At 44.8% G+C, this 21,992-nt stretch overlaps 1 protein-coding gene across 3 annotated transcripts in view; it reads left to right on the top strand.

The window, feature by feature from the left end:
• Positions 1–21,992, top strand: part of LOC126473001 (prolyl endopeptidase) — a 104,995-nt gene that overhangs the window by 62,638 nt on the left and 20,365 nt on the right. For all 3 annotated transcript variants that reach the window (XM_050099976.1, XM_050099975.1, XM_050099974.1), the window contains exons 9-13: positions 11,027–11,212; positions 11,299–11,412; positions 15,212–15,360; positions 15,450–15,813; positions 20,964–21,074. In XM_050099976.1, coding sequence (XP_049955933.1) covers positions 11,027–11,212; positions 11,299–11,412; positions 15,212–15,360; positions 15,450–15,813; positions 20,964–21,074 — 924 coding nt within the window. The remainder of the gene's footprint in view (positions 1–11,026; positions 11,213–11,298; positions 11,413–15,211; positions 15,361–15,449; positions 15,814–20,963; positions 21,075–21,992) is intronic.

The following is a 21,992-nucleotide window of genomic DNA, read 5'->3' as shown; positions in this document are numbered from 1 at the left end:
ATTCTTTGTGCACCGCATTTGAACTGCAACTAATTCTGAGCCACACTGTATCAATGATTGTCCATGCAACACCATACGGGTTGTTGATATAGCATCCCCAGTTTCTTTCCTCAGATAGTTAAAATTACATTTATTCCTGTTGATCCCACTTCATCAATCATCCTGATGTACTTTGGTGTTTCATTTTCCACATCTGCCTATGCCACTTAAACTTTCTGTCCTCAACTGACCCATTCCTACTTCCCCTGTCTTCATTCCAGCCCCCCCCCCCCCCCCACACACTCTCCCATACCTCATCATTCTTCTTCACTCATGTTTCTGTACATTTTTAATGTATATATGCATATTTTTTGTGGTTTCACACAGTTTCATGATTTTTTTGCATTTTTTCACAAATCTGTGTATGTTTCTGAGTCTACACTCCTGGAAATGGAAGAAAGAACACATTGACACCGGTGTGTCAGACCCACCATACTTGATCCGGACACTGCGAGAGGGCTGTACAAGCAATGATCACACGCACGGCACAGCGGACGCACCAGGAACCGCGGTGTTGGCCGTCGAATGGCGCTAGCTGCGCAGCATTTGTGCACCGCCGCCGTCAGTGTCAGCCAGTTTGCCGTGGCATACGGAGCTCCATCGCAGTCTTTAACACTGGTAGCATGCCGCGACAGCGTGGACGTGAACCGTATGTGCAGTCGACGGACTTTGAGCGAGGGCGTACAGTGGGCATGCGGGAGGCCGGGTGGACGTACTGCTGAATTGCTCAACACGTGGGGCGTGAGGTCTCCACAGTACATCGATGTTGTCGCCAGTGGTCGGCGGAAGGTGCACGTGCCCGTCGACCTGGGACCGGACCGCAGCGACGCACGGATGCACGCCAAGACCGTAGGATCCTACGCAGTGCCGTAGGGGACTGCACCGCCACTTCCCAACAAATTAGGGACACTGTTGCTCCTGGGGTATCGGCGAGGACCATTCGCAACTGTCTCCATGAAGCTGGGCTACGGTCCCGCACACCGTTAGGCCGTCTTCCGCTCACGCCCCAACATCGTGCAGCCCGCCTCCAGTGGTGTCGCGACAGGCGTGAATGGAGGGACGAATGGAGACGTGTCGTCTTCAGCGATGAGTCGCTTCTGCCTTGGTGCCAATGATGGTCATATGCGTGTTTGGCACCGTGCAGGTGAGCGCCACAATCAGGACTGCATACGACCGAGGCACACAGGGCCAACAGCCGGCATCATGGTGTGGGGAGCAATCTCCTACACTGGCCGTACACCACTGGTGATCGTCGAGGGGACACTGAATAGTGCACGGTACATCCAAACCGTCATCGAACCCATCGTTCTACCATTCCTAGACCGGCAAGGGGACTTTCTGTTCCAACAGGACAAGGCACGTCCGCATGTACCCCGTGCCACCCAACGTGCTCTAGAAGGTGTAAGTCAACTACCCTGGCCAGCAAGATCTCCGGATCTGTCCCCCATTGAGCATGTTTGGGACTGGATGAAGCGTCGTCTCACGCGGTCTGCACGTCCAGCACGAACGCTGGTCCAACTGAGGCGCCAGGTGGAAATGGCATGGCAGTCCGTTCCACAGGACTACATCCAGCATCTCTACGATCGTCTCCATGGGAGAATAGCAGCCTGCATTGCTACGAAAGGTGGATATACACTGTACTAGTGCCGACATTGTGCATGCTCTGTTGCCTGTGTCTATGTGCCTGTGGTTCTGTCATTGTGATCATGTGGTGTATCTGACCCCAGGAATGTGTCAATAAAGTTTCCCCTTCCTGGGACAATGAATTCACGGTGTTCTTATTTCAATTTCCAGGAGTGTATTTGCTCACCCATGTTCACTCACAACCATAACATACTTTGCCCATTTCTGTATCATTTCTATTTCCTTTATGCCATTCCTGCCACAGTGGACCCCCGCTCCATCTTTCTGCACCAGTTTAGCAAAGTATCCTTTTCCCTGGCTGAAACCCAGCCCCACATCCTTTTTCTCAATTGCTGCCTAGACCATGGGATCCCCCCAAATGACCTAATTGTAAAGATTCCTTTCTCTAAATCCCACCCTTACTTTCACAATGACCTACGCCTTTTCAGATTGCACCAGTCCCTGGGTCTTATGAACATGATACTGCAAAAACACTTCTCCATGGCACAGGCATCCCAGAACCATCTATGCTCCCTCCACAAGAAACTAGTACTTTGCAGTCTCTACTCCATACAGCACAGCTCTGGAATTCAGTACCTTGCTATCCACCACATGGAGGAGCATTCCTGACACGACCTCCATAAGTTATCCAACCTGCTGACATCCTACTGCCCCCTCAGAACACCACTACCCAACACACATCGTTTCCACAGTGTTCCTCCTCATCCACCCCTCATAACAGCTAAACCCTGCCTAGCTGACCTTTGCAACTTGCCACGGCTCCCCAAGACTCCATACCAACCCTCCACCAAATCAAAATGCAGAGTCAAAATACTCCTGTAACACTGTTGTTGAGCTTTCCACCAAAACCCTCAGCTCCCCAGAAGTTTCAGTTCTATGCAAAGGCCTCACCTTTAGCCCTGCACCCAAATTTAACCATACTGGACTTGTCAAAGACCTACTCTCGTTCTCCCGATCCCTACAGTGGAAGCACTTCTGTGCCACCAATCCCTCCAACCAGAACCACCCTATTTCCAACATTGAACCATGCCCCCCTCCCCCCACCCACCTAACCACCAGCTGGTCACCTTCCAAGAATTCCTTACTCTAATTTAGCCTCACCAACCTTTCGAAGGTCCCGTCCTCAGAACACCAGATTTTCAGTAGAAGAAAGAACAGCCATACACAACCTCAAAACAAATCCTGACCTAATCATCCTACTTTCAGACAAAGGTTCCACCACTGTTGGTATGAATTGCAATGATTACCTAGTAGAAGGCCTCCACTAATTATCTAACTCCTCTATCTATAAACTCTAGCAGAGTGATCCCATCCCAGAAGTCCAGCAAATTCCAACCCCTGCTTAAAGCACAATGCCCTTCCCAGAACATCTCCCCTGAATCGATTTCCCTCCTCACACCTATGACACCTCGGACACCCACCTTCTACATGCTCCACAAAATCCACAAACCCAACTATCCTGGTTACCACATTGTTGCTGGTTAATTGCCCGTAATCTGGTCTCCCATGTCAAAGACACTAACCACTTCCTTCAGACTCTCCACCAGCCCCATCCCTCCCCCCAGGGGGTCCACAACTCTTTTGTGGATACGTGCGTAGCGAGCACGGGACCCCGTGCTAATGTGGCCCTCCTTCTTTTCTGGGCTGCATACTTTCCCTTTCCGCATCCTTCCCTATCCCGATCTTCGCCCCCTCTCCCATCACCTCTGGCTCTTTACTTCCCTTTCTCCCCCTCTGGGAGTATGGTTTGTGCCTACGTCCGGAGACGGACGCTCGTAAATGTGACACATTCTTTGCCTTCTATGCTTGTATGTCTTCATCCTTCCTTTGTCCTTCCCTTTTTGTTACCTCTTCTCTTTACCCTTTTCTCCGCTGCGGCGTTTGAGACCTCTCTTCTTTCCTTTCCCTTCCTTTGTTTTTCCCTTTCTCTTTCTTCCTCCCTGTGCGTGTCTGAAGGCTGACCCATGCATTTCCATGTGTAGCTGGTGACGGGGTAACGCGTAATGCCCCGTCCCGGGTAGACAGGTAGGACGCGTACGTACCCCCTGGTAACGGCCAGGCCCAGGGAGGGGTGATTACCCGAGCTGATACCTTACGAAAGTGCCGATTGGTCCCTCCGTCCATTTGTCGGGAGGTGTGACCTGAGGTGTGAACAATCACCTAAGGCGGGAGTGCCCTCAGAGAGGGCCCCCACAAGGGAGGAGCGTGCCATCGGAGACGCCGGTAATCATGGGGGATTCTTCCGCAATGGTTTCCTCACCTTCCACTATGTCTGCTCAAGCGTAAGTTCACTGAGTCTCAGCCATAGACAGTTCTTCCATCGTTGCCACAGTTCCTTGTTGTTTCTCGGTCTGACGAAGGTCACGACTTCTCCACGGTCAACCCTTTCATTATTCAGAAACGTGTCGACGCAATTGCAGGTCCTGTAAAGTCTTGTTCCAGATGACAGAATGGCGCCTTGTCGTTAGAAACAGTCAGTGCCCTCCAGGCACAAAAATTGCTGCGTACTTCACTGCTCCACACCTTCCCTGTACAGGTTGAAGCGCACCACACTTTAAATTCCTTGCGGGGAGTCATTTATACACTCTCCCTCGATGGATTGTCTGACGAAGAAATTCAGCACTACCTGTCTGACCAGGGCGTAACGGCTGTTCATAGTTATGAAAAGGGTTGGCACGAACATCATTGCAACCCGCACTGTCTTCTTGACATTTGACAAAGTCCAACTCCCATCGAAAATCAAAGCAGGCTATAAGATAATTTCCGTTCGCCCTTACGTCCCAAACCCTATGCGTTGCTATCGGTGTCAGCGGTTCAATCACACCAGCCAGTTCTGTTCCAATCCGGCCAAATGCGTTACGTGTGGCAAAGATGCCCATGAGGGTGCTTGTCCACCTCCATCCCCTCGCTGCATCAACTGTATGGGTGACCACACAGCTTCCTCTCGAGATTGCCCCATTTTTAAAGATGAAAAGCTCATCCAAGAAATCAGAGTGAAGGAAAAGGTGTCGACCTTTGCGGCTCGAAAATTATTCGCCAGTCGACAGCCCACCGTGCCTCAGACAGGAAAATACAGCACTGTCCTTGCTTCTCCTCGGCCAACAAAGGAGGCGGCCATGCAGACTTGCGACCTCGCCTTTAGTGCCATGGTCGTCAGATCGGCCAGTGCAAAGATCGCCCATTCAACCTCACAACTTACGCCTGCCCACTCTATGGCTCACCCTTCATCGGGTTCTGCTAAATCTCGAGCCCAAAAGTCAGACACCAAGACTTCGAAAAAGAGCATACTCGTGAAGATTTTTTATGTACCCCAACTTCACAACCATTGGTTCCTCCTTCATCTAAACATCATATTTCCAAGAAGGCTAATAAGAAACCCAGTTCCTCTCCTTCTCCGCCAAGGCGTGTCTCATCTACAGCACCACCTGGCGAAAATCGCCCTCGGCCGTTCTGTGTCGCCGAGGCGCACTGCTGGCGGCCGATCAACCGGCCGATCGCTGGTGGCAGGAGCTGCTCCTGAACAACCTATGGATCAGGATCTTCTGCCTTTGGCTGAATGCCATTCCATGCTGTCGGTCGCAAGCTCTGAGCAGTCGTTGAGTTGACGGCAACCTTGGTCACATTCCTCCGTTTTCTGTTCACCCTCTGTCCATTATCCACTGGAATATCCGCGGCATTCGAGCCAATCAGGATGAATTGTCGATCCTCTTACGATCCTACTCGCCGGTCATCTGTCTTCGGGAAACAAAGCTGCGTCCCCATGACTGCTTTGTTCTTCCCCATTTTCAGTCCGTCCGATTTGATCTCCCCTCTGTTGAAGGCACTCCAGCCCATGGAGGACTCATGATTCTTCTCCATGATACTCTCCATTATCACCCAATCCACTTAAACACTTCCTTCCAAGCTGTCACTGTCCATCTTTCCCTTTCTGGATATACCTTTTCTCTTTGTACTGTATACATTCCATCGTCCACACCAATGGCACGAGCTGGCTTTGGGGATCTCCACATCCTTGTCCACGTTGCTCACTATTGCTAGACGTCTTCCACCAAGCGGATCTAGTTTGCCTCAACACTGGGGTCCCTACATTTTGTCTGCCTCCGCGACAAATTTCTCTCATTTGGACCTTTCGGTCGGTACTGTTCCGCTAGCTCGGCGCTTCGAATGGTTCGCCCTTGATGATACACACTCGAGTGACCACTTTCCATGTGTCCTTAGACTGCAGCCTCAACTGCCATATATGCGCCCGCGACGCTGGAAGTTTGCCCAAGCCGATTGGACACTTTTTTCGTCTCTAGCGACATTCGATGACCGTCACTTTCCTAGCGTCGACGATGAGGTCAAATATCTTACCAACGTTATTCTTACAGCTGCGGGCCGTTCGATACCACGCCCCTCTGAATTGCCCCGGCGCCCCCCAGTTCCTTGGTGGAACGAGGCATGCCATGACGCAATATGTGAGCGGTGCCGTGCTCTTCGCGTTTTCCGCCACCATCCTACTTTGGCCAACTGTATCCGCTATAAGCAGTTCCGTGCGCGATGCCATCGCATCGTCCGCGATAGCAAGAAGGCAAGCTGGAAATTCTTTACTAGCTCATTTAACAACTTCACTCCCTCCTCAGAAGTTTGGAGTCGACTTCGACGGTTATCTGGCGCACCTAGTTTCTCCCCGGTCTCTGGGCTCACTGTCGCGCGTGATACGTTGGTGGACCCCGTCGCAATTTCTAACTCCTTGGGTCAACACTTTGCTGAGATTTCGAGCTCTTCAAATTACCCGCCAGCATTTCTCCCGCAGAAACGTGCAGCGGAAGTGCAACCTCTTGCTTTCTTCTCTCAAAATCGCGAAAGCTATAATACTGTTTTCTCCATGCGGAAACTCCAACATGCACTCTATTCTTCTCGCTCCTCCACCTCAGGACCGGATGGTATCCACATCCAAATGTTGCTGCATTTATCAACCCATAGTCTAAGTTACCTCCTTCGCATTTATAATCGAATTTGGGCCGACAGTACTTTTCCCAGACGATGGCGGGAAGCTATCGTCATTTCTGTTCCGAAACTTGGAAAGGACAAACATCTCCCCTCTAGCTATTGCCCCATTTCTCTCACGAGTCGTGTATGTAAGGTTTTGGAGCGTATGGTGAATTGCCGTTTAGCTTGGTGGCTGAGTCCCGCAGTCTTTTAACACCTGCCCAATGCGGTTTCCAAAAGCATCGTTCTGCAGTTGACCATCTTGTTTCTCTCTCCACCTATATCATGAACAATTTTCTCCGGAAACGCCAAACAGTAGCAATATTTTTTGATCTGGAGAGAGCATAAGATACCTGTTGGAGGACAGGCATCCTCTGCACACTGTTCTCTTGGGGCTTTCGAAGTCGGCTGCCCCTTTTTCTTCGCGAATTTATGGCAGAGCGCACATTTAGAGTGCGGGTGAACACTACTCTCTCTGTACTTCCTCCCAAGGAAACGGGGTACCCCAGGGCTCCGTGCTAAGTGTTGTACTGTTTGCCATTGCCATATATCCAATTATGGATTGTCTCCTTACTGATGTCTCGGGCTCCCTCTTTGTGGATGATTTTGCAATCTACTACAGCTCTCAACGGACCAGCCTTCTTGAACGTCGTCTTCAAGGATGTCTCGATTGCCTCTACTCTTGGAGCATTGAAACCGGGTTCCGTTTTTCTCCCAGGAAGACCGTTTGTGTTAATTTTTGGCGACGTAAGGAGTTTCTTCCACCCTCCTTACATCTAGGACCTATCAACCTTCCGTTTTCGGACGTCGCTAAATTCTTGGGTCTTATGTTTGACAGAAAACTGTGCTGGTCCTCCCACGTTTCCTATCTTTCGGCTCGCTGTCTGCGATCCCTCAACATCCTGTGTGTCCTGAATGGTACCTCCTGGGGAGTGGACCGAGTGGTCCTTCTCCACCTCTATCGCGCCTTAGTGTGCTCGAAATTGGACTATGGAAGCATAGTTTACTCCTCTGCTCGGCCGTCTATTCTTTGTCGTCTCGACTCTATCCACCACCGTGGATTATGTTTAGTGTCTGGAGCTTTTTGCACCAGCCCTGTGGAAAGCCTTTATGCTGAGACTGCTGAACCTCCGCTGTCCAATCGGCGAGCAGTCCTGAGTCGTTATGCTAGCCATCTGTCTTCCATGCCTGCTAATCCAGCCCATGACATTTTTTTCGACGCCTCCTTTGATGTAGGGTATGCAGGCCGCCCCTCCTCCCTCCTACCACCGGGAGACCACTTCCATCAACTGCTCCATTCTCTTTCCTTCCGCTTTCCTAAAACCTTTGTGACAACTTGGGGTACAGCACCGCCTTGGCTCCGTCCCCGGATCTGCCTGCTCCGTGACCTTTGTCAATTTCCCAAGGATGGTACCCCCTCACTTGTTTATCGTCGGGCATTTGCTGCTCTACGTGCACAAATGAAGGAAGCCACGTTTATTTACACTGATGACTCGAAAATATCGTTAGGTGTAGGGAGTGTCTATATTGTTGGCGACACCCCAAATCAATTTCTGCTTCCCGACCAGTGTTCGGTTTATACTGCGGAGCTTTACGCTGTTCTCCAGGCTGTCCCCTACATCCGCCGCCATCAGCGAATACAGTACATTATCTGTTCAGATTCTCTCAGCTCTCTCCGCAGTCTCCAAGCTCTTTACCCTGTCCACCCTCTGGTCCACAGGAGTCAGGACTGTCTGCGCTTGCTCCACCTGGGGGGCGTCTCGGTGGCGTTCCTCTGGCTCCCGGGAAACGTTGGTATCTGTGGAAATGAGGCGGCCGATATTGCGGCCAAGGCTGCAGTCTCTCTTTTTCGGCCAGCTATTCAATTGATTCCCTTCGCCGGTCTGCGGAGTGTTTTATGTTGTCGTGTTGTTCTTTTATGGCACGCACATTGGTCGACACTTCCTCATAATAAATTGCGGGACGTGAAAGCTCTTCCTTGTGCTTGGACCTCCTCCTCCCGAGTGCATCGTCGGGAGGAGGTAATTTTAACTAGACTCCGGATAGGGCACTGTCTTTTTAGCCATCGACATCTTTTAAGTGGCGATCCTCCCCCACTCTGTCCCCACTGCTCTCAGCTGTGGATTGTAAGACACCTTTTACTTGAGTGCCCCTATTTTACTCCGTTACGCGCCCGTCTACAGCTGTCGCCTGATATATCGTCAATTTTAGCAGATGACACGCGCTCGGCTGATCGCGTTCTCGAGTTTATTAGTGCCAGTGAAATGACGACAGTCATTTGAAGCTTTTTTTGGGGCCAACCAACCCCTTTCTGTAGTGGATTTTTAAGCCTTCCTTCTGTTTTAGTTTCTCCAATTTTTTGAGTTTCGTTCTCATTGCTGCTGGTTTCAATTTTCGGTTTTTACTGTTTCCTAAGTCACGGACCGGGCGCTAATGACCATAGCAGTTTTGCGCCCAAAACCAAAACAACAACAAAAAAAAAAAAAGCCCCATCCCCTTTATAACTCAGTGTAACAAGACTTTAAGTAGATGTAACTGAAGTGTCCTGCCTATCACTAGTCCTGACATGGGCAGATAAATTTAGTATAAATGGAAGGAGGCAAGCCAAAAGTCTTGTAACCTTCCAACATGAATGGAGTTATAACTACAGATAGGGCACCACAAGAGACATCTGTAACAGGCACATACTGCCAGCTGTTTCTGCAAAATGTTTTGTACTTTAAAGTTCGTCGAAGGTCTGAAATGCTAGCAGCTGCTGGCCTAATTTTGCATGATAATTTAAGACTGCATATTGCTCTACGAGTGACACATACACTCGACAGATGTGGATTGCAAATACGTCCACATTCACCATTCTGATATGAGCCCTCCAGACTTTGACTTGGTTTCCTAAGCTGAAAGAAAACTCCATGGAAAATGTTTTAATTTGACTGAAGAAGCTTTCGTTGAGGTGACGAGAGTAATCCGTCAGCTCAAGAACGAAGGTGATGTGTTTGGAATAGAGAAGTTGCCAAAATGTTGGGTAGCTGCCATAAGCAAGAATGAAGATTAAAGCCTTAAAGGTATTTTGTAAAATAAATTATTTTCTTCAATTCCTTTTTAGTGTGCAGAATTTTTGAAATTATCCTTGTATCTCAGCTGTAAAAGGGACAATTTTTCTCTAGTGAAATTGTGTGTGGAAAGTGATCAGAAACAATACAGGTCCAAAATTAAATCCTGTAGAACATCCTGTCTTATTGCATTGGATTCTTAGTGGTTAATATTGCTTTATTGTTATGGAACTAATACCATCTGCTTTCTGTAATTGAAATGAAATAAAAACTATGACATTGCTATGCGTAGAATTCCATTATTATCTAACGTTTGTTTGGGGAGATAATGGTTTATACAGTCAAAAGCTGTAACAAAATATTCCCATAAATATAAGATGTTCAGTTGACAGTCCATTTTGAAATCTATATGAAATATGGTATGTGAACTTCTTGAATTTTTTTAAAAATGTGTCAGGGAACACACTGCGCCACTAAATCAAAACAGTGTTTTGTGTATTACAATATTTGCGTGCAAAAACTATGCATCTGGTGTGGTTAACTAGTGTGCTTTACACGGAGATCTGTGTCTCCTTGTCATCATGAGGATTGTCATATGAGTTGTGCTTCAAAAGACTTTCCCAGCAGTTGTGTACTATTCTTCATTACTCTTGTACAGGTGAGACATCTGGGACTTAAGTTGCCATAATGAGTTGTTAAGTGTGGTAAGATCTGGGCATCATGGTGGCTATTTCAGTGGAGTAGTAGGTGTTACTGCATTGTATCCAATCCAGCAGCCTTGAAATTTCTCATCAATGAAAGATAATAGAAGAAATTCAGAAGTTGATGTACGAAAAGTGTAAATCTATTTATGATAGTTCTGCCCTCACAATGTCAGTTAGCCATCTGTCACCGTGGATCTATATAGTTTCAGATACATGGGGAGTATAATACAGGAAATGAAAGAAATGACAGAGATAAGTGAATGTGCAAGGAAAGATTACAGCATGGTGAGGAATATGGGCAAATAATATGAAACAAGCAAACATAGGAAAAAAAGTGATACACCAAATACAAGGAGTGGTAATAAAAAAAACTCTCCAACTGGATTTTCTGTGGTTTTCCTAAAATTGACTCACCCTGGGGTAACCTCTCCACCCCACACACCTTAATCCTTGGAGTTTATAGAACTGTTACTACAGATACTAATTTTTGGAGAATTTTAATTTTTGACTTCTACCTTAATTCTCTGCAACATAAAGTGAAATATTGTCTGGAATTATGCCAATACTGTATTGTTGCCGTAACGCACATGAATGTGTGTATTTTATATCATGTTACAGAGTGTACTACAATTGCATGATTTAAATAATGGTAGTTTGCTGAAAACATTTCCCCTTGATGTGGGCACTGTTACGGGCTATTCGGGAAAGAAGAAACATTCAGAGATGTTTTACCAGTTTACGTCATTTCTAACCCCTGGAATTATATATCACTGTGATCTCACAAAGGAGGAACTAGAACCATCTGTAAGTTGTTTTGCAGTACAGATTTGGTCATTGCCTTATTTAATAGCATGGTTATATTCCTAACATTTGGATGACTTCACTTCTAGGTCTTTAGAGAGATAAAATTCCAGGGATTTGATCCCAGTCCATATGAAACTAAACAAGTATTTTTTTCAAGCAAAGATGGCACACAAGTTCCAATGTTCATCGTCCATAAAAAGGTATGTACAACTTGAATTACACAGATTAATTTTGATTATCTATGCATTTGGCTTCCAGCACTAAGTGAATGCAAACATTCCTTCCTCAGAATGGAGAAAGGGACATTGATTTTATTTTACCTCATCTGCACAGTAGAAGGGTCTGTCATCCTGGTGGGTGTGTGTGTGTGTGTGTGTGTGTGTGTGTGTGTGTGTGTGTGTGTGTGTGTGTGTGTTGGCAGTACTGGAATTTCATCTCCTGAAGATAAGTGTTGGCCAGCCATGTTTTTCCCCTTGGGATTTTTTATGGTATTCTAAAGTGGATTTTCCTTTTGAAATGTACCTATACATTTTGTTATCTACACATTTCATAATGTTTTGCAGTTTGGATTTATACAGTTTTATCATCATCATTTGCAAATAATTCCATTAGAACTGTACAAAGTACTCTGGAGGTGAGCATTTGCCTTCATTTCTGCCCAGATTTCTTTCATTCTCTTAATTTGATCTTCCTGTCATGTGATCAGCGTTTTCGCAAATCATGCTAGTTGGCATGGAGGAAAATCTTCCTCTGAGAGCCCCTTCATCACATTTGAGCTCAGAATATGTTCTAAGATTTTACATCAGATGTCAGAAATATGTTTTCTTGAAGAGAGATGTGACATGTGATTCCTTCAGACTACTGGGCACAGTATTTTGTTCAAGGGCTCTGTGATAAATTATAGGTAAGAGAGCCTAACTCAGCTGCAAATTCAGTATAGTGTCCGATACAGAATTCCATCGGGCCCTGGAACTTTATTCAGTTTTAATGATTTCAGCTTTTCCAGTGCTGTTGGTGCAAATATCTATTTCACTTATCTGTTAAGTGGCACAAGAATTGAATTATGCGATACTCCTAGGTTTTCCTTTGTAAAGCAACATTTGAAAAAGGAGTAGACCACTTCTGCCTGTACTTTGCTATCGTCAGTTTGTTCCTATCTCGACTGCGAGTGATGCAACATCAACAGGGTTGCCACACATTCTGGGAATCAGGGAATTTCAAATGTCAGAGAAATTTGGGAAATTTGAAAAGAACACTGGAAAAATCTCATTTTTGTCTTAGTACATGAAACGGATTTTTAACTGATGTGTAATGCATCGTCACTGGCTAGGTGCAACCGAATATGTGCGCTGCTTCCCTACACCCTCATTACTACTGCTTCTCCCCTTCCTACCACTTCCCTCAGCTTGCAGTCATTGCTGACACCACTTTGTGCCTCTAGTCTCACAGCTGCTGATGTGAGGCAGGGTGGTGTGAGGAGTGGAGTGGTTTGTTTGGATCTGAATCTGAGACTGTAGATACAGTGGCTGGAGATGGTGGTCATATGTCCATGAGTTATGTCTGAGTGATTTTGTGTGCGTGCGTGTGCATGTGCGTGTGCGTGTGCGTGTGCGTGTGCGTGTGCGTGTGCGTGTGCGTGTGCGTGTGCGTGTGCGTGTGCGTGTGCGTGTGCGCGCGCGCTCTCTCTCGTTTCCTGACAAACGCTATAACTGAAATTTTAGTTATGAAAGTTGGATTGTCTTTTATACCTGCTTGTCTGCAGCTCAGAAATCATCTTTATGATGAATTGCTACCTATCCTTGTTATTATTGATTCTCAGAGTATTTGAACAAGTTATCTGTTGCTTGGATTGATCACCATGGTCTCATTTTAACAACATGCTGTTTATGGCTCATGAATAGCTGGCCACACTAGTGGACTTCTGCGATGGGCCAAAACCACAGGCAGTTTCTGTAGGTATCTGTAATGAATTGGGCCTACTGATCTGCAGCCATTTGCTTCCCACTAATGTGCAGGTCGTGCCCGTCAGATCTAGTCTCGCCGATCTGCCTGCAGGCCTGGTGTATTTGTGTGTGACACAATACTGTGGACTTTCATAGTTTATCCATAGACCCAGGACTGTGATGCTCCTCAGCAAGCAAGAGGCCATCGGCACTGGATTTCACGAATTGCGACTGCCTCACCACAAGTACACTGTACAGTGTTGCATTTTATAGACATTTTATTTGTTCTAGTACATTTTGGCATTTAAAAAGTAGTGTATTTGTTGGAAAGTATGGTCAATAAGAAGAAGAAAATTGTCAGTCGCTAGTAGTTTGTATGCTATGTACTATATAATTCTCAAAAGAAAAATCATAAAAAACTGTAAAATAATAGATTAATACAGTGGGTAATAACTGACAATAATGAACATAGTAGAACCAACATTTTATTGGCAGTCACCTACAGTGTTGGTTTACACAATTCTTCCCCGCCTTATACACTTCTTTCAAGAAGGCTACTTTTTTTCTGAGGTTATATCTGAAATCAGTGAATGTATTTTAAATCTGTCTTGAGACTCCAAGGAAATGCATGTTTTTGTCACCAAATGTGTTTCGTTTTAATAAAGTAAAATAACATCAGTTGTCATACCATTGGGCTTGCTTTATCCATCTAAAAACAGTTCATTGCAAAAGATGTTGATGTTAGTACTTAAGATGTTCGCTCACATCAGGAAATGCCATAGGCTTCAAAGATTTTTTATTGTATTTCCTCATTTTCACTATTGTTTCTTGTACCACAGCTGCCAAGACTGATCATCAACTTACATCTTAACTTACCTTGATATCTCAAAATTTGTCAGGGAAAATGCTAAAACGTGTTGGGAAATCAGGGAATTTCACCTAGGGAAGCTTGTGGCAACCCTGATAAACTTTGATGCAACCAATGACCTGTATATATGACCAGAATATCTTTGGGTTTCGTGAAAAATCATTCAACAGTATTGTGTTATGGTAGTCATTGAAGGTTGGCATTGCTCTCTTGACAGCCAAACATGTTATATTCAGCATCTCTATTTATACCATAATATGCTATGTTTTATACCTCTTATGCAGTATCTTTGTTTTTTAGGACTTTTTACCATGATCATATACCATGGAGTGTAACCCCCCCCCCTGATCATATATTTTTCCACTGTGTGTCTATCCAGTATGTGGTCGGCTACTCTTTTAAAGTTGAACCATAATTCCTTAACATGCTCTTGTCCTCCACTAAAAGTTGAAGTTCCTCATTGGAGATATGATGCTACTGCTTTTGTGCAGCTGTCACTCTCATAAGTTATTTAGTTTGCCATGCCAGAATTGCTGTTGCTTCAAAGCTGTTGCTTGTGACTGGTATGCTTGAGAGTGAAACTAGAAACAACATAAACTCAGTGATAAAGAGAAGAGACATTATTCAATGTGTATTCGTATAACACCCACAGAAATCAAGAGTTACTGCTTTGTAGAAACTCCTGTGCTGTTGCTTTAGAAAACTTTCATGTCACAAAGAAATTGCCAAGATGAGCACAGTGTGTGGTAGGTGACTGAAATGAAATTTGATGACTATGGTATATGCAATAGTGTATCGTAGTGCAAGCCACAATAGTGCAGCTCTGTCATTTGAAAGCTGTAAAAATTTATTTTTGTTGTGTCATTTTAGATTATTAACTTTTTAACTATAATCCAATTAGAATTACTTTTCGATTGATGTTTCAGCACGTTGAGAGATAAGGGACAGCCCCCAGCCAATCGTACTTCTTTCTTGAGTGCATTGTACTCACTGTGTTGACTGTTTCGTATGTTACGTACAGTGCCTTGTGAAGTGTGGCTGGCTGCATGCTGGCAACACTGTCCCATGCCACTGCACTGTGTCAATAAAAAAGTAATTTTAATTGGAATGTATTATCTATATAACCATTGTAGAAAGTTGTTGTATTTCCCACATGAAGGATCAGTATAACTTTTTAAAATATTCTAGGGTCTAGTGCAAGATGGAAGCAATCCATGTCTGCTATATGGCTATGGAGGTTTTAATGTCAGCATTCAACCGACATTTAGTGTTACAAGACTGGTGTTCATTCAGCACTTTGGGGGTATATTGGCTGTAGCTAATATTAGAGGCGGAGGGTAAGAAATAATATTATCTATACTGCATAAATACTCCTATGTGTTTAAGATGTTTGAGTAATTTCTCTTCTTTCCTTTTTTCCTTTCAGAGAATATGGGGAAGCTTGGCACAATGCTGGTAGACTTTTCAACAAGCAGAATGTGTTTGATGATTTCCAGTGTGCTGCTGAGTATCTTATAAAAGAAAAATTCACATCAAGTAACAAACTTACTATTCAGGGTGGTTCTAATGGAGGACTTCTAGTAGCAGCATGTATAAACCAAAGACCAGAGCTTTTTGGTGCAGCTATTGCTCAAGTTGGTGTTCTTGATATGCTGAGATTTCATAAGTTCACAATTGGTTATGCGTGGGTGTCAGACTATGGCAGTTCAGATGACCAAAAACATTTTGAAAATCTGCTGAAATTTTCACCTCTTCATAATGTGAAAGTTCCAGATGGAGATGGAACACAGGTAATTTCTGTTAAGTTCATATAAATTTTAAACATGTTTTCTTGAGAAGAATACTCATTGTTCAATTAATTAGTATAATGTTGCTTCAGGTTATTTATTTTATTGTGAACTACCAAAGTATCAGAGCAGTTTAGCAACAAATCTATACTTCCACTTTTCATGAAGTATGTAATTGTACTGTTTTTATTAGTTGTACTAATAGTCGGACTTGTGGTTTAACAGTTTTAATAAAAAAAAAGTTAATTTTAAGCTGTTCAATCAAATCTCACATGGAAGGGCCAGTTTCCTGGCTCCGGAGATAGGAACTGGCCCTTCAGTATATCCTCTCTTCTCGTTATCCGCCAGGCCTCAACCTCCGCTAATTTCAAGTTGCCGCCGCTCATACCTCACATCTCTTTCAATAACATCTTTGCCTCTTTACTTCCGCCTCGACTGACATCTCTGCCCAAACTCTTTGCCTTTACAAATGTCTGCTTGTGTCTGCGTATGTGCGGATGGATATGTGTGTGTGTGTGTGTGCGCGCGCGAGTGTATACCTGTCCTTTTTTTCCCCCTAGGGTAAGTGTATGTGTGTGTGTGTGTGTGTGTGTATGTGTTTGTGTTTCTATCGACCTACAAGTGCTTTCGTATGGTAAGTCACATCATCTTTGTTTTTAAATATAAAGTACATAATTGTGTATGTATAATTTTCTTTGAATGAATGGCATGAATAAGATAAAGTTTTAGAACTTTCTCTTCATGGAATGCATTACCATATTTTACATTAATTTATGTGGGTTTTGCTTAATGAGTGTTTCGCATTACAAGTAAGATTCTGGAATGAATCTACATCTACATCTACATCCACATCCATACTCCGCAAGCCACCTGACGGTGTGGCGGAGGGTACCTTGAGTACCTCTATCGGTTCTCCCTTCTATTCCAGTCTCGTATTGTTCGTGGAAAGGAGGATTGTCGGTATGCCTCTGTGTGTGCTCTAATCTCTCTGATTTTATCCACATGGTCTCTTCGCGAGATATACGTAGGAGGGAGCAATATACTGCTTGACTCTTCGGTGAAGGTATGTTCTCGAAACTTTGACAAAAGCCCGTACCGAGCTACTGAGCGTCTCTCCTGCAGAGTCTTCCACTGGAGTTTATCTATCATCTCCGTAACACTTTCACGATTACTAAATGATCCTGTAATGAAGCGCGCTGCTCTCCGTTGGATCTTCTCTATATCTTCTATCAACCCTATCTGGTACGGATCCCACACTGCTGAGCAGTATTCAAGCAGTGGGCGAACAAGCGTACTGTAACCTACTTCCTTTGTTTTCGGATTGCATTTCCTTAGGATTCTTCCAATGAATCTGTCTGGCATCTGCTTTACCGATGATCAACATTATATGATCATTCCATTTTAAATCACTCCTAATGCGTACTCCCAGATAATTTATGGTATTAACTGCTTCCAGTTGCTGACCTGCTATTTTGTAGCTAAATGATAAAGGATCTATCTTTCTGTGTATTCGCAGCACATTACACTTGTCTACATTGAGATTCAATTGCCATTCCCCGCACCATGCGTCAATTCGCTGCAGATCCTCCTGCATTTCAGTACAATTTTCCAATGTTACAACCTCTCGATATACCACAGCATCATCTGCAAAAAGCCTCAGTGAACTTCCGATGTTGTCCACAAGGTCATTTATGTATATTGTGAATAGCAACGGTCCTATGACACTCCCCTGCGGCACACCTGAAATCACTCTTACTTCGGAAGACTTCTCTCCACTGAGAATGACATGCTGCGTCCTGTTATCTAGGAACTCCTCAATCCAATCACACAATTGGTCTGATAGTCCATATGCTCTTACTTTGTTCATTAGACGACTGTGGGGAACTGTATCGAACGCCTTGCAGAAGTCAAGAAACACGGCATCTACCTGTGAACCCGTGTCTATGGCCCTCTGAGTCTCGTGGACGAATAGCGCGAGCTGGGTTTCACATGACCGTCTTTTTCGAAACCCATGCTGATTCCTACACAGTAGATTTCTAGTCTCCAGAAAAGTCATTATACTCGAACACAATACGTGTTCCAAAATTCTACAACTGAAAGACGTTAGAGATATAGGTCTATAGTTCTGCACATCTGCTCGACGTCCCTTCTTGAAAACGGGGATGACCTGTGCCCTTTTCCAATCCTTTGGAACACTACGCTCTTCTAGAGACCTACGGTACACCGCTGCAAGAAGGGGGGCAAGTTCCTTCGCGTACTCTGTGTAAAATTGAACTGGTATCCCATCAGGTCCAGAGGCCTTTCCTCTTTCGAGCGATTTTAATTGTTTCTCTATCCCTCTGTCATCTATTTCGATATCTACCATTTTGTCATCTGTGCGACAGTCTAGAGAAGGAACTACCGTGCAATCTTCCTCTGTGAAACAACTTTGGAAAAAGACATTTAGTATTTCGGCCTTTAGTCTGTCATCCTCTGTTTCAGTACCATTTTGGTCACAGAGTGTCTGGACATTTTGTTTTGATCCACCTACCGCTTTGACATAAGACCAAAATTTCTTAGGATTTTCTGCCAAGTCAGTACATAGAACTTTACTTTAGAATTCATCGAACGCCTCTCGCATAGCCCTCCTCACACTACATTTCGCTTCGCGTAATTTTTGTTTGTCTGCAAGGCTTTGGCTATGTTTATGTTTGCTGTGAAGTTCCCTTTGCTTCCGCAGCAGTTTTCTAACTCGGTTGTTGTACCACAGTGGCTCTTTTCCATCTCTTACGATCTTGCTTGGCACATACTCATCTAACGCATTATGTACGACGGTTTTGAACTTTGTCCACTGATCCTAAACACTATCTGTACTTCAGACAAAACTTTTGTGTTGAGCCAACAGGTACTCTGAAATCTGCTTTTTGTCACTTTTTCTAAACAGAAAAATCTTCCTACCCTTTTTAATATTCCTATTTACGGCTGAAATCATTGATGCCGTAACCGCTTTATGATCGTTGATTCCCTGTTCTGCGTTAACTTTTTCAAATAGTTCGGGTCTGTTTGTCACCAGAAGGTCTAATATGTTATCGCCGTGAGTTGGTTCTCTGTTTAACTGCTCAAGGTAGTTATCAGATAAAGCACTTAAAAAAATTTCACTGGATTCTTTGTCCCTGCCACCCGTTATGAACGTCTGAGTCTCCCAGTCTATATCCGGCAAATTAAAATCTCCACCCAGAACTATAACATGGTGGGGACATCTACTCAAAATATTTTCCGAATTATCCTTCAGGTGCTCAGCCACAACAGCTGCTGAGCCAGGGGGCCTATAGAGACATCCAATTACCATGTCTGAGCCTGCTTTAACCGTGACCTTCACCCAAATCATTTCACATTTCGGATCTCCGTCAATTTCCTTCGATACTATTGCACTTCTTATCGCTATAAACACGCCTCCCCCTTCACTGTCTAGCCTGTCTCTGCGGTATACATTCCAATCTGAGTTTAGGATTTCATTACTATTTACGTCTGGTTTCAGCCATCTTTCTGTCCCTAGTACTATATGAGCGTTGTGACCGTTTATTAATGAGAGCAGTTCTGGGACCTTTCTGTAGACGCTCCTGCAGTTTACTATTAGCACATTAATATTGTTATTCCCTGTTGGATTTTGCCTACTCCTACCTTGCTGCGTCTCAGGAGGCGTCTTGTCGGGCCTAGGGAGGGGATTCTCTAACCTAAAAAACCCCCATGTGCACTCCACACGTACTCCGCTACCCTTGTAGCCGCTTCCGGCGTGTAGTGCACGCCTGACCTTTTCAGGGGACCCTACATTTCTCCACCCGATAGCGGAGGTCGAGAAATTTGCACCCCAGATCATCGCAGAATCGTCTGAGCCTCTGGTTTAAGCCTTCCACTCGGCTCCAAACCAGAGGACCGCGATCGGTTCTGGGAACGATACTACAAATAGTTAGCTCTGATTTCACCCCGCGAGCGAGGCTTTCCGCCTTCACCAATTCCACCAACCGCCTGTACGAACTGAGGATGACCTCTGAACCCAGACGGCAGGAGTCATTGGTGCCGACATGAGCAAAAATTTGCAGTCGGGTGCACCCAGTGCTCTCTATCGCCGCCGGTAGGGCCGCCTCCACATCTCGGATGAGACCCCCGGCAAGTAGACAGTCAACACTGGCCTTCTTCCCCGACCTTCCCGCTATTTCCCTAAGGGGCTCCATCACCCGTCTAACGTTGGAGCTCCCAATAACTAATAAACCCCTCCCCCGTGTGCCTGCTCGGACCTTGCTGAAGGAGCAGCCACATGTCCACTCACAGGCAGAGCGGGCGATGCCACACGGCCAGCCTCCACATTGACCCTCCGCCTCGTGCGCCGCGAACGCCGCTGAACCCGCCACTCCCCTTGGGGAGAGGGTGGCCCAACCGCGCCCAGTACATGCGAAGATGTCTTGACAGCAGGGACAGTGGGTGAAGCATGTAACACCTGGGGTGTACCTTGCGACGCACCAGACTCCCCACTGCCGCTACACTCAGGCAGCAGCCTGAAGACGGCTGACCGCGCCCATCAACACGCTCAGCTGTTCGCGAACAGTGGCCAGCTCCTCCTGCGTCTGTACACAGCAGTCACACATCCTATCCATCCTAAGGAATCAATTTACTGAAGAGAGTTAATCAACCTTTAACTAGACTGCTAATTCACTAAAGGTGGCTGTTTATTCACTAAACTGTGGTTGCTAGGCACTTCTTGTAGAAAACAATGAAAATAGCTCTACCTGTCTCTGGACTGTATTGAAAACAAACACTAGCACTACTGGCACTATGGTTGACTAAAGGGACTCTCTCTGACTGTATTCAAAACAAACACAAAGTCTATGGAACTATTAATAGCACTCGACAATTAAAGGTTCCTAAAAGCAAATACACACGGAAGAAGTAGTGACAAGTACGAAAAATACAGTTAATACTTAAATTAAGGTAGCTCGCTGCACAGCAGACGTGAAGCAGACGACAGTTACGACGACACTCAATTATGCTTTTATGCTTGCTATGCAGTTTCCACTGTATTTATTGAAACTGATACACATTATTTCCTGTTACTTGCAATCTTGAGTAGAGTATTATTATTATTATTATTATTATTATTATTATTATTATTATTTCAGTATCCAGCCACTCTATTGTTAACTGCTGATCATGATGACAGAGTTGTTCCTCTCCACTCCCTGAAGTTCATTGCAACACTACATCATGTTCTGCGAGATGTGAAGAAACAGGTGAGATCACAGTATTGCTCAGTGTTTGCTTCATTATTAACAACAGTTGATAAGACTTGTACACTGGTTTCTTTTTGGATAGGATTCGTAATTGGGGACTGATAATACAAGGTGTTTATTTATAACTGTAGATAAGAATGATACAATCGGTTTACATCTTTATTCACCATTTCTATGTGGACCTCATTTCGCAAGCACAATGGAAAAACTTAACCTGTCAACTGTTGGTAAAGAATTGCATAAGTAATCACAACTTCTAGCAAAAATGTTTTGTAGTACAAACTTAAACTATATTAAATTTCATACAAACATTCTGTTCTTATATTTCTCAAGAACTAATACACTTCAGCACCGAAGAAACTGGTATAGGCATGCATATTCAAATACAGAGATACATAAACAGCAGAATACAGTTCTGGAGTTGGCAACGCCTATACAAGATAAGTGTCTGGTGCAGTTGTTAGTTGGGTTACTGCTGATACATTAGCAGGTTATCAAAATTTAAGTAAGTTTGAACATGGTGTTGTAGTCCACGCAGGCACAGCATCTCCGATGTAGCGATTAAGGGATTTTCCCGTACGACCATTTCGTGAGTGTACTGTGAATACCAGGACTCCGGTAAAACATCAAATCTCCAACATCAGTGCTTCTGGAAAAGGATCCTGCAAGAATGGGACCAATGACAATGGAAGAGAATTGTTCAGTGTGACAGAACTGCAATTCTTCTGCAAGTTGCAGCAGATTTCAATGCTGGGGCATCAGCAAGTGTCAGCGTGTGAACCATTCAACAAAACAGCATCGATATGGGCTTTTGGAGCTGAAGGCCCACTCATGTATCCTTGATGACTGCAAGACGCACAACTTTACACCTCTCCTGGGCCCATCAACACTGACATTGGACTGTTGATGAGCAGAAAC

Source organism: Schistocerca serialis, chromosome 1 (assembly GCF_023864345.2).
Source record: "Schistocerca serialis cubense isolate TAMUIC-IGC-003099 chromosome 1, iqSchSeri2.2, whole genome shotgun sequence".
Taxonomy (NCBI): Eukaryota; Metazoa; Arthropoda; class Insecta; order Orthoptera; family Acrididae; genus Schistocerca; species Schistocerca serialis.
The sequence above is the reverse complement of the archived record's forward strand: the minus strand, read 5'-3'. Positions and strand labels throughout refer to the sequence as shown.